Genomic DNA, 13,079 nt, shown 5'->3' with positions numbered 1-13,079 from the left:
GTAAGGTGTTTGTGCCATCCTCTCTCCCCCATCTCATTGCTGCAGGGTCATAGTAGGGGCTCCGAAGGCCAACTCGACCTACAGTAGCTCCGTGCACTCTCCTGGAGCCGTGTACAAGTGTCGAGTTCACAGCAACCCGGAGCGCCGCTGCACAGAGATGGATCTGGGACGAGGTCAGTCACTGTGGCTGCAGCGCAAATATGAGAGCATTGCAGCCTCAGGGCGACACATGCACTCCTCACACTATAGGACAGTTTAATTCACAGAAAAGTTGCTACAGTCCACACACACACTGCAGCTTTCCCCTGTCCTCTCTCTCTCTCTGCATAAACTCCCCCAAGCATCTGTTTTGTTTTATCAGAATAATGCAGCCTTATACTACTCTTAACAGGGCGACATTTGTTCTGTTAGTCCAGAACCTGCTATATGGAGACATCCAAAAGACAAGAGGGTTCTGTGTGCCGAGGTCCATAAATATTTCTTGATCAATATGATTTATGCGTCTGCTAATGTTTTCCAAGCATGTGAGCCAAAAAAAAAGTTGAGCTTCACCCCCTCCCTCCACCCCCCCACGTCAGCCTCAGCTCTGTTCTTGTGGTTTAGAAAGCCGGGGCTTTAATATTAACTCTGTGCTCAGTCAATGTGTCACAGAAAGGGGGAAAAAAAAAAAAAGAAGCCTTTATTATCTGGGAGAGCGTGATGCTCGGTGCTCACATGGAGCAGAGGAGCTGATCTCTGACAGGCCTCATCACACTAACATGCTGCACAGCTACATGCCATTGTGATGAATCAGCCGTCCGCAGGGACACGGAGAATCAAACTTGGGAGAAGTGGAAGGGAAACTAATCTCTTATTGGAGAGTTGGACTGTTTCACAAAAAAAAGTTGCCTCTGAAATTTAGAAGCTCCACTGTCTTTGTACCGGCTTCTAACTCTGCACATTTATGTTAAGATAGGTCCACAATCTTTATGATTTATGTAAGCATGTGTGGATTTGACATTTGATGACCCCTGAGGAGACTGATGAGCATTTTAATGTTTTTTATTGACAATTCATCCATTCTGATTACTCAATTATGAAAATAATCATTAGCTAATTAGATCTGATCCTTAAAAAATGTGTTTATTTTGTGTGTTAATGTAAAAAAAAAAGGAATATCAGGCTTTTTCACTCAAATGTCAGTATTAATATCATCCTCAGTGTCGCTGCTCTCTACTAAATGTCATAACAGAGTTTTTTCTTTGACTAAAAGTGATTTACAATATTGAGTGGATCAGCTCATCAACCCTTTTTTATGAATGCTTGATAGCATTTCAAACTGTGTAAACCTCCCTCGCACATTCAGAAGAAAGAACCCAGAACTCACAAGTTTACTCGCCCCGAGACATCCTCCGTCCTGATGACTCAACGTCTGCAAAAAACCGCCTTCATTGTCTTTCAGGAAACAAGCCGAGAGAGTCGTGTGGGAAGACGTGTCAGGGGGATCGGGATGATGAGTGGATGGGGGTCAGCCTGGCCCGCCAGGACAGAGCCAACGGCCAAATACTGGTGAGTTCAGGGGACGGAATCACCTCACCAAAGTGTTTAATGCAAACCAGGTACGCTCGTAAAAAGGGACCTGATTGGCCCAATATCATTGTAACTGCTGTGTTAGCATGAACCACAGGTGGTCCCAACATTACAACCCTCCACTAAATAAGACCTTTCCTTCCATTCTGTCTTGCTCACAAGCTTTTTCTTGCACGAGTCAAAAACTGAACTTTTTTTGCTGCATATTCAGACTGATTTGGAAAGTGCTGTGTGGTTACATAACTGTGAAACATCTACCTCGTGTTCGGAGCTGGGCGAGTCGGTGGAACCGAGGGTTTGTCGAAACTAGATTGTTGTTTATAAACATTTTTGGAGACGGAGGGGTTTCGAGGAAAGGACTCACTAGAGGTGGTAATCCCTGAGGTGCTCCGCTTGCTGTTTGCACAGAGACCATAGGGCAGCTGGCGGTGGTTTGTTTAGGCTTCGGCCCCTCTGCGGTGGTCCCCCCCCCCCCCGTTCAAGGGCAGCCTTTCATTAAACGTTAACCCCTCGTCCCCTGTGGTGGGGAGCGAGGGACCCGGCCTGCAGGCGACTGGTGGGACCGGCTACTTCCTGAAAACACTCATGACAGGTGTGTGTGTTTGAATACCTGCTGCTGAGTGACCTCCTCCTGTGGAAGTCGGAAACAAAATCACCAAAAGACGTGCAGATCGGCCTTTTGAACCTCCATTCATTATGTTTGCCTTCAGTTCCTTATTTGAATACAGCAGAATGTATTGGCGTGATTTTCAAACCGTGACCCAACATTTGAAGGGAACTTGAGCAGCTTTTGGCCATCTAGATGGGAATATGATAAAAGAAAGCTGGCTTTCCAGAGCCATGTGCTCTGCCTCCTTCTTTTTCCCTTTTTTTTTTTCAGATCTCATCTGAATGGACTCACGTTTCTGTGCAACAGTAGGGAAATGGCTGCTTGGCAGATGTGTACAGTGGTGATTTCATCAGTGAAGGCCTTGTTTGTGACCAGTGAGGCCTTTAGCTGAACAGGAAAGTGACACGGCCGTCTTTCTTTGCTGCTTTGACACAACTTTTCAGCTGATTTTTCTGTCTTTATATCAGCAGATTGATCTCTTTTTTCCACCTTCAGAATCTGCTTTTACTCAAGAATGAAGCTGGTTTTTGCTACCGCTGTCGTCTTGAAACACGAGCGTTTTCTCAACGTAGCATCTTGCTTCCAGACAGTCATCTGACGCTCTGTGTGAGCCCACAATCTGCCGAGCTGTTGTATTCCTTTAGATTGGCTGTCTGTGTGTGTGAGGGAGGGGGGGTTTAAAACAGCGCAAAGAGAAATGAAGTGAACTTTGTCTGCACAGAGGCGTCCACATCTGTCCCCAGAGCCACGGGAGCCCCACCACCATCCCCCCAGAGCACTAAATCATTACCACATTCACACATTCGTGCGTGCCAAAAGTCTGAAATCGAGTCTATACGATCCTGCTTTCTTATCGATCTGTGGAATGTTTTATTTTTTAAAAACACGCTGGGAAAATATTGCTTTAAGAATGAATCGCTGTCAAATCACCGTTTCAGCGGCCGCATAATAAAGTAGTAGAGTTTCTTCTTCATGTCTTTTGATCCGCTGTCTGAACTTTTGGCTTCTCCGGCTGCCTGTGTTGGCCCGGAGGAGCCGGTTCGGGAAATTAAAACACAAATGGTGAAGACTTTCTCGCTGCAACGATGATGTCGCTGCAGCTGAGATATTCACACACCACAGATTCTGGTTATGGTCAGAGTTATGGATGGGCTTCCCCCTATGATTGACGATCATTTGACTCCAGGGCTGAACCAATCACGGTCGAGGCTGCAGTCTGAAGTGTTTGTGTTTACAGCATGTCTGAGTTTGAGTTCTTGTTTTTCACTCGCAGGCCTGCGCTCACCGCTGGAAAAACGTCTACTACGACGAGCACGAGTACATCCTCCCACATGGATACTGCTCCGTCATCCCTCCCACACTTCAGGGCAAGACCAAGCCGCTCATCCCTTGTTATGAAGGTACAATCCACACACACACACACATTTAATTAGGTTTTTCTTTCATTTCAAACAATATTAACCGAGAAAAGATCAAATGCATTGCTGTGGTTGAGTCTTAATCTTGTAGATTTAGACCAGTGGCTCTCAACCCCTTGTAACCCCTTAAAATCTAGCAAAGCAAAAGATGGACATGAGTTGTGAGTCGTTAAAGCCTTTCAGCTCACATTGCTTTTTAAAAAAGCCTGTAGATGTGTTCCATACGAAAAAAGAAAAAGATTATAGTTTATCCTCTTCTGTGGTTACATGTTATCGTACATGTGATCTCTGTTAGGCAGCACCATCAGCACCATCAGCACCGTCGGCCTCTGATTGGTGTTCTGGCAGTGACGACTTAGTAGCAGGAGATCCTTGAAGTGTGATCACTCTCATCCTCAGTCCAACACGAGTACTTTACCAACAGCCAGCTCCTGCTTTTGAAGGGTTCGTTTATATCAGCATTCATCCGGTGGAGATTTGAATTTAGGTGCTTTTCAGGAAAGATCTGCCTGCAAGATCGAGAAATAGGATTTTGTTTATGCTGCAGATTATTTCTGTTGCCCACCGTCTAAACGCTAAAAATCAAGTTCCATCTGAAAATGTGACTCAGAGCCCTGCATCGAAGCCCGTTTTACGCCCTAATTGTGCTCCCGGGTCAGGACTTCACTTCCTTCCGTAACTCTCGTTGCCAACAGTTGTGGAGAAGCCAGACACACTTAGCATGGGGCCGTATTGACGGTGCGTTGTGCGTGGATCCAAGCTCAATATTTTTGTAACCCGAGAGCACTGTGCGCCCCCCTCCCCTCCCTAAGTAAGACTTCTTGTTGAATGTGCTGTTGCACCCCCTTCTCCCAGTCGTGCTTTCTGGCCCCCAGACTCCCTCGCGGATGAGACTGGGACTTTGACTCGCTCCATATGGAATGCAGGAAAAACTCCAGTAAACGCTGGCTGGAGCACACAGTGAAATAATTTGTGGTTTGTTTTTTCTTGCAGACTATAAGCAGAAGTATGGGGAAGAGCACGGCTCGTGCCAAGCCGGGATAGCGGGAGTTTTTACGGAGGTCAGTATCGGTGCTTGTTCATCTTCTTCATCCACAATACTCTCTTTCTGTGAGTCTGGCAAGGAGACGGTTGTTTGTTGTGGTCCGAGCTCTGTTGTCAGGGCAATCGCCGAGCTCCATCAGTCCATTAATTAACAAACGCAATAAGAAATGTTATTTAAGATGTCAAATGATTCTGCAGTCGGGTGGACGTGAGTGTTTGTATGAAAGCAGCCAGCTGACTAACTGCTGATAACTGTTAGCGTATGTTTCCATAGGGAGACACTGAAGGAAAGGCTGCAGCGGCCTCAGCTGACCCGCCGTGTTTCCACAAGATAAACGTTAAAAAAATACAAGCTTCCTTTTCTCTGTCACGTTTTTTTTAATATATGTGACATTATCCTTCATTGCACAAACACTTTTTGTATCCATCGTCTACCGCTTATCCTGTATTCAGGGCTGCATAGCTGGAGCCGATCCCAGCTGTCATTGGGCGAAGGCAGGGTTCACCCTGGACAGGTCACCAGTCTATCATAGGGCTGACATATAGAGACAGACAGGTAACCAGTCTATCACAGGGCTGACATGTAGAGACAGACAGGTAACCAGTCTATCACAGGGCTGACATGTAGAGACAGACAGGTAACCAGTCTATCACAGGGCTGACATGTAGAGACAGACAGGTAACCAGTCTATCACAGGGCTGACATGTAGAGACAGACAGGTAACCAGTCTATCACAGGGCTGACATGTAGAGACAGACAGGTAACCAGTCTATCACAGGGCTGACATGTAGAGACAGACAGGTAACCAGTCTATCACAGGGCTGACATGTAGAGACAGACAGGTAACCAGTCTATCACAGGGCTGACATGTAGAGACAGACAGGTAACCAGTCTATCACAAGGCTGACATGTAGAGACAGACAGGTAACCAGTCCATCGTAGGGCTGACATGTAAAGACAGACAGGTAACCAGTCTATCACAGGGCTGACATGTAGAGACAGACAGGTAACCAGTCTATCACAGGGCTGACATGTAGAGACAGACAGGTAACCAGTCCATCACAGGGCCGACATGTAGAGACAGACAGGTAACCAGTCCATCGTAGGGCTGACATGTAGAGACAGACAGGTCCCCCATCCTGCATGTCTTTGGACTGTGGGAGGAAGCCGGAGAACCCGGAGAGAACCCACGCTTACACGGGGAGAACATGAAGGAACCCCTAACCCGACCTGGGAATCGAACCCGGGACCTCTTTTTATCTTACAATTATTTATTTTTTTGTCAGCAGTTCAGAAAGCTGAAGTGTCGAGGTGAAGATCAAATAGATTCAACGTATTAATGAGAAAAATCGAGTTTGACAGGAAAAGAAAAATGAGCAAATGAGAAATTGAAATTTGACGAGTTTGGACATTTTGTTTTCTTTACACTACCGATATACTGTAAGCCGTTCCCGATGTTGCCCGTGAGTGGCATGTTCTGCAGAGGTCCGTTTCACGTCTCCGATTACAGTCACGCTCAGTTTGGGACAGTAAAGTACAGCGGATTGTGAGCGACTTAAAAAAAAAAAGTGTCCGCGGAGCACAGCTGTGCCTTCGGGGTGAAACCATTCCTCATTGTTGAGGAAGAGTCTCATGGACGTCGAATGTAACTTGAGTTTTTCTTTACGTGACCTTTGCTAAATAACATGACTGCAGCTTTTCTGGTAACTCCACGAGAGCCGCAAGCAACTAATCCGTACAAGAAAATGGAAACTTGTATCGTTCTGCGGTCTCTCCAGTGTGAGGGTTTGCTGCCTTTCTTCTTGTTTATATCGTTGTTAACAGAATATCATCTGGGTTTGGACAAAACAGGACATTTGAACACGTGGCCGCTGAGCTGAGGGAAATGAGACATTTTTCACTATTTTATGACATGATAATCAAATGATTCATTGGCAAAGAACGTAATCATAAGTAGGAGCCTTGAACTCTGCATTTACAAAGACACGTGCATCAAGCTCACACTCACGTGGGCTTTGCTTTAGAAAAAACAAAACAAAAGCATTTTCCTTCCACAGACACTAAAACGGGATCATCGTTGCGTGATCTGCCTGCTAACGCTTTGAACATTCTTTGACGTATGTGTTTGGAGAGCCTTTGAAAACGCTGTTCACGGCTGTTAAGAACACTTAGAGCGGTGGATGACATCATGTTCTCAGGGATTAGTTTCATGCATTTATTGCATAAAGCCAGATGAGAAAGAGAGAGATGTGCAGGTGAGGTAGCTTTTGTCTTCTTCATTGTGTGAAGACTGTAAATAAGAGAGAAACCGTTCAGGAAAGATAACACTGGATGAAGCGAGGAAGTCAGTGTCAATCTGTTAAAGCAGTTGAACACCCCCCCCCCTTTGAAAGAATGCGAGGAATTTAAAGAAAAGATGTCCAGCTGTTAAAGCGTATCCTTGTCTGAACCGCGGTGCCCAGATGTTTGACGGCACAGCCCGGGGGGATGCGTATCCTGCTGAGCGAGGTCCTTACGGCCTTGTTTGAGTTCTCAGGGGTGACTGCACACGTCCTCCGAGACAAACGGCCGATTGTGTCAGGCTTGGAAATCGACAAAAAGTGTGCAAAGGACTCCTTTTCTTCTGCACAGCTTTCAAATTCTGCCTGCGCTCCGAATTCCTCATCGCATCAAACGCATCAAAGGAGAGGCCCGTCAGCCGGCTGGCATGCCGGCTGGCTGTGTGGTTGAGAGCAGATAGTACAAACCAGTCTGTGGCCGACGGTTAACCAGACGTACACCCGAGGCCTTCTCTTTTCTTTTTTTTTCTTTCTTTCACTTCAGCGGGGTTGTAGCTGTGCAGATAGAAGGTTAATACGTTTTCATTCTCAGGAGCTGGTTGTGATGGGGGCCCCGGGGTCCTACTACTGGACCGGGACCATCAAGGTGTACAACATGACTTCTGAGTCTTTCTACAGCCCCAATAAAGAAGACGTGGACTCCCACAGATACAGCTACCTCGGTGAGCGCACGTCAACCAGGATGATTGTGTCGAATGTTGAATATCAGTAAGAAAAAGAGCTGTAGGTTATTATTGTGTTTGTCTCCAGGCTACGCGGTGACCGCCGGACACTTCACCTCTCCTAATGTAATAGACATCGCTGCAGGGGCCCCTCAGCACAGCGGCAGCGGAAAAGTAGGGACTTCTTCATTTTTTGCTTTTATTTCCAGCTGTTGAATTGAAGTCATCTAGCGTTTTGCTTGCTGCACTGATTTGTTTTTTTTTCTCCCACACAGGTTTACATTTTCAAAATCGACGGTGTGTCTTTGGTGAAGACTTTTCAAGCCTCAGGGAAAATGGTATGAGCTCGGATGTGGTCTTATATTCTTCCAGAGGTCTCCAAACAGTCCTGTTTTTAATCGTTGCGTTACATATTTGTATTGAGGTTCTTTATTTCATTATACAAACATATTTTATTTATTATACATAATGTGCCTCAGGGATCACGTAGTGGATCCTTGTGATACGTTGCAGACGCTTTTGTAGTTGCTTTGTTGTAACTGCATTGTTCATGTCCACCTTAAGTGTTTAGACAGCAACAGAGATTTAAATTTTTCTTATTCAGAGTATATAAAGGAAGTCTTTAAGACATAAGTTGTGTAAATGTTCTTATTATGTCGATGCTAGAAGAGGAAGTGTGTCAATGGTATGAACTGAAGAGGAAGTGTCTGTGATCTCACCCATTGCTCTGTGGCTCGGCTTGGTTCCAGATGGGCTCTTACTTTGGCTCCTCATTGTGTGCAGTTGATTTGAACCAGGACGGCTTGACGGACCTGCTGGTGGGGGCACCCATGCACAGCCAGCTCCGTGATGAGGGCCAGGTGTCTGTGTACCTCAGCAAGGGCAATGTGAGTGGGATCCGCGGTCCAGCGGGAACATGAGACCATAACTTGCTGATTTATGTCTGTCTCTCTTTTTGAAACGTTTCTATACTGTTATTATTGCCATGTCGTGTTTTTTTTATAGCTTTGCTACTGTTTGATTTCTTTCTCACCGTATTTGTTATCATGACAGCAGAATAAAACTGGATTATTGTGAGACACGGCTGGGAAATTATTTAACCTGTCCAAGATTAAAGCTTCTGTTTGGACATTTTCTATTTATGAGTTATAGCGAAGGAAGTCGTCTGTTTGGTCGTTAAATGATTTGGATAAACGCCAACTAAGTGCACTCGTGGCCAAAGAATGTTATTGAGTAGCTGTGGTGGTTCACTGTCGGACTGGCTGTGTAAACGGCTGTCGTGCTGCTTCTGTCTTCAGGGGGTGATGGAGGAAGAAGGTGTTTTGAGCGGTGACAACGCTTTCAACGCACACTTTGGAGAATGCATTGCGGCGATCGGAGACATAGATGACGATGGATATCAAGGTGAGTGCAGTGTGTTTATTAAACAGTGTCTGCTGACTTGCTTGTTCTGGAGCTTTTGACCGTATTAGGTGATGGTCTTCATCAGCAGATGAATCATGATCGGTCGATTTTTCTAATGTTACATTATTCTAATGTTTGGGATTCCCGTCCATGTTGGTTCATATATTATATCATTAAATTATATTATTATATTTATTTTATAAATAAGCGATTTATTTGTTTAATAAAGTATATATTTTAAAAGAGACAGTACACTCCTACACTGTTTACAAATTCTGTATTTTGCCAGTGGGAACAAACAGAAATACTTAAAATAGTTGTTCCCAACCCAAAGGTTGGGATTCCTTCAGTGGGTCTGAAAATAAATCTGAGGGGTCATGAAATGATTTCTTTACTCACTTTTCTCTCATCTTTTTTTTTTCTTCAAAATATTTTATTGTTTTACCTCTTTGAGCTGACGTTAATTGCAAAAAGTAAAATAAAGTAAAATACTTGCCCTCTTTCCTTTAAAGGGAACCACACTGGCGATTTAACAAGTTATAGTCCATTAAACACAAATAACTTGTGTTTTTTCAAGCAAACTTTCTGATTTGCTGGCAGCCACTTTTTAAATATATGCCACTATGATGTGAAATATATCATATGTTACTGATGTTGATGTGAAGAGTCTTTTCAAAATTCTCCTTGTGAATAAGCGTCTGCAATAGAAACCAAAACAAAGATCCTATTAATCTCCTCTTGCGTCTCAGATGCCAGAGGGTCCTTGAATGCACCCATAAAAAATTAGGTCTTTAAATGCAAAACTACAGTTATTGTCCTTTAACCACTAAACTATCTCTGGTTATGTAATCCATCTGCAACACTGGAGACATATTGAGAGGACAGAACTCAGATGGGGGTCTTGTTTTATATGTAGAAGTCTTGGAATGGTCCTCCAGCGGTCTGTGAATGTTAAATCCAGGCAATGGCAAACACTTTTCAATAGCGTTCAGCACCATTAGTGTGACATTTCGCTGTAGTCGTGCAACAAAGCTGTTTTTCTCTGTCATCTGGTTAGTAATAAAGTCACACAGTTTATATTGCCCACATCTGCCCACATCAGCCCACATCAGCCCACATCAGCCCACAAGCGAACGCTGGCTGGTTGAGATTCTCAGTAGGTGCAATGAAACCCGTCATTTCTCACAGACGTTGTGTTTTGATTACCCTGCGGCGAGGGTGTTCTTTTAGAAAGCATCGCCCTCTCTCACCCTCGTGTGTCATCCAGACGCACACACCATTTACCCGCTCGCAGGCGTACATTCACACTGTCTGTTTTCCTGGCGCTCGCGTCGGCTTGGCTCCGAGGGCTCCACTTGGCGACTCGCACTCCGCGCTGGGAGCTGCTGCCCGTTTTCATCTCTGTGTGAGATACGCCTCGAGGCTTTGCAGCCTGGCACCGAGTGTGTGTGTTGGTGTGTGTGTGTGTGTGTTTAAGTGTGTGTGGGTGGAGAAAAGATGGCAGCTGGGAAGCATAACTCATCTTGCAACTCGTGGCTCTCTCAGAGTGACGAAAGAGCCAGACTCGCTCGCAGACTCACAGACTTATTATTTACAACCATATTGATTTTATTTAATTTGAACCAACTACTGTAGAAATTTGAATATAATAATTTAGTTCCACTAAGAAACATGTACTTGTTTGATTCTACCCCTGTGACATGAGTTAATTATTGGGCGATATATTTACTTTTGTGCTATTCGTTTACCATTTCTGCTTTGGTATGCAGGCACCACATGGCCTGGAAGTGTTTTGGTTTATTAAAAGAAAGTTTATATATGGAGTTTCTGTGGAAATGGGATAAGGAGACGTTGTTTCAGTGCTCTTGCCAGCACTTTATAGTCTTGTTTCCACTCTCTCAGAGGTCGCACAAGTTTTAATGGCCACTAACAACACTTAATTGTCTATTAAGACTCTTACTGTAACAGCTTGTTTCCCAGTATTAAGGAAAGCTTTTGTACACACACACACACATTTACGCGCTCATTCATTTCTATGCTGACTTTTCTTCACAGAAACGCTTTTTGTCCTCTTATGTTTCTCCTCAGATGTTGCCATAGGAGCACCCAAGGAGGATGACTATGGAGGAGCCGTTTATATCTACCACGGGGATGCCACAGGAATCATCAGCAAATACTCCATGGTGAGAACTCCTCCTACAACATTATGACATGTAGATTTATTGTTTTTTTTTTTATTCAAGCAAAGGAATAATATGTATCTCAGCTGTAGTTGTAATAGTGTCTTTATAGCTACACCAGCTCATGTTACTGACGAAGCCCATGTGTTCACCTTGTGTGTATCGAGCTGTTGAAACTGCTGAGTCATGCGTGGTAAAGCTGCAGGTGGTTATGTAGCCTCAGGAATATACACAAAGCCTACGCAGCTCTTCATGGGCTTCTTTTTTTATGAGTGACTACAAAGTATTTCAATATTAAAATCATATTTTTAACCGCCACATTGTCACTACTGAGATGTTTCAAAGTATAGAGCTAGACAACTAGCTTAGCTTAGCAAAAAACAGCTCCAACAATCCACCCAGCAGCATCTCCAAAGCTCACTTTCTAACACAGTTGATTGAATTGTATCTTATTTATTTAATCTGGGCAACAACTGCAATGTACAGCGACTTGTTGGACTTTTACGATGAGTTATGAGCTGTAACTGCTTGTTGATGTATGTTTTTCAGCTAGGCTAGCTGTTCCCCGTGTTTCCGGTCTCGATGCTAAGCTAACAAATGTGTTGATTTACAATAAATCTGTAAAAGCAAAGATAGCTCATCTATGAAAAACAAACGCAGAGCAAAAAAAAACGAATCATAGAATGTGCTTGTTTTTCCACCGTTGGCTCTCACTGGTGTTATTTGAAGGCTGGTATCATCTGTTACAGAAACTGTCTGGACGCAGTGTAAACCCTGGTCTGCAGATGTTTGGCCAGTCCATCTCTGGCAATGTGGACATGGACGGCAACGGGTACGCAGGTAAGATCATACCAGAGGAGACGAAAGGCTTAGCCACATGGTGAGGATGGAAGAACATCAAATAAGACAGGATGAGCTGATGAAATCTGGTGTTTCGGTCCTCATTGTGCAAAGACTCGTGATAGAGGCATCTTGTTTACTGCATTCCACAGCCGACATTCAGCCAGCATGACAGTAAAGACCTCTGTGCATTGTTTCGGATTCGCAGGTGTGATGAATGCTGTCAGCAACACTCAATATCATATTCTCTTTGTGGCTTTCCGAATCAATCCCGTCTGTTTTTTCATTGCAGATGTTACCATCGGAGCTTTCATGTCTGATAGCGTGGTGCTGCTAAGGTGAGTATCCGCTGCACCATTTGTTTCCTACTTTTTTTGAGTCCAGACTGTTTTCCCCACACTTCGGTCCATGTGGTTTTTGCAGAACCCGGCCTGTCATCTCGGTGGATGTCTCCATCTTCCTGCCCGTCTCCATCAACATCTCTGTGCCGCAGTGCCACGAGGGCCACCAGAACCTCAACTGCTTCAACGTCACCGTCTGCATGCGTTTCCGGGGGCGACAGCTGCCGGGACAGATCGGTGAGGACAAAACCTGACGGGACAAAAGGGACATTTGACAACCTATGCCTGATTATGTTTCCATAATACTCAAGAGTAAGCTATATAAGTAGAGAGTAAAGTAAAGTAAACATTGAATTAATAGTTCAATGGATTGGTGAATTTGCTTATTAGCTTTTTTCTCACCATTCGTGTCCATGTGCTTTAGTTTGGAGACGATTAGCTTAGCTTAGCATAAAGACTTGAAGCAGGGGGAATCAGCTAGCCTGGCTCCCTCTCAAGACCAACGTGGTCATGAATAGGTTGTCTCTCATCTGTACGGACATCGTTTCCTTGGTGACCAGCATCTAGGCGCAGTGACTTTCTTGATCTTTGACCTTGCTGAGAATTTTTATTAAAAAATCTTCAGTATTCATGTGTCTCCTCATATAGAGTTGGGTATTTAGGGTTGTAAG

At 44.5% G+C, this 13,079-nt stretch overlaps 1 protein-coding gene across 1 annotated transcript in view; it reads left to right on the top strand.

Moving 5' to 3' along the window:
* The window catches only part of itga9 (integrin, alpha 9), a 44,048-nt gene that overhangs the window by 633 nt on the left and 30,336 nt on the right, over positions 1-13,079 (top strand). Inside the window, exons 2-14 of the mRNA XM_084021893.1 lie at positions 46-173; positions 1,442-1,548; positions 3,453-3,579; positions 4,591-4,658; positions 7,514-7,643; positions 7,732-7,817; positions 7,919-7,981; positions 8,393-8,530; positions 8,942-9,047; positions 11,136-11,230; positions 11,977-12,067; positions 12,360-12,405; positions 12,491-12,645. Coding sequence (XP_083878019.1) covers positions 46-173; positions 1,442-1,548; positions 3,453-3,579; positions 4,591-4,658; positions 7,514-7,643; positions 7,732-7,817; positions 7,919-7,981; positions 8,393-8,530; positions 8,942-9,047; positions 11,136-11,230; positions 11,977-12,067; positions 12,360-12,405; positions 12,491-12,645 — 1,340 coding nt within the window. The remainder of the gene's footprint in view (positions 1-45; positions 174-1,441; positions 1,549-3,452; positions 3,580-4,590; positions 4,659-7,513; positions 7,644-7,731; positions 7,818-7,918; positions 7,982-8,392; positions 8,531-8,941; positions 9,048-11,135; positions 11,231-11,976; positions 12,068-12,359; positions 12,406-12,490; positions 12,646-13,079) is intronic.

The sequence above is a fragment of the Eutrigla gurnardus genome (assembly GCF_963514095.1).
Source record: "Eutrigla gurnardus genome assembly, chromosome: 11".
In the NCBI taxonomy this organism is placed as follows: Eukaryota; Metazoa; Chordata; class Actinopteri; order Perciformes; family Triglidae; genus Eutrigla; species Eutrigla gurnardus.
Note: the sequence above shows the minus strand (reverse complement) of the source record. Positions and strands in the feature narration are given on the sequence as shown.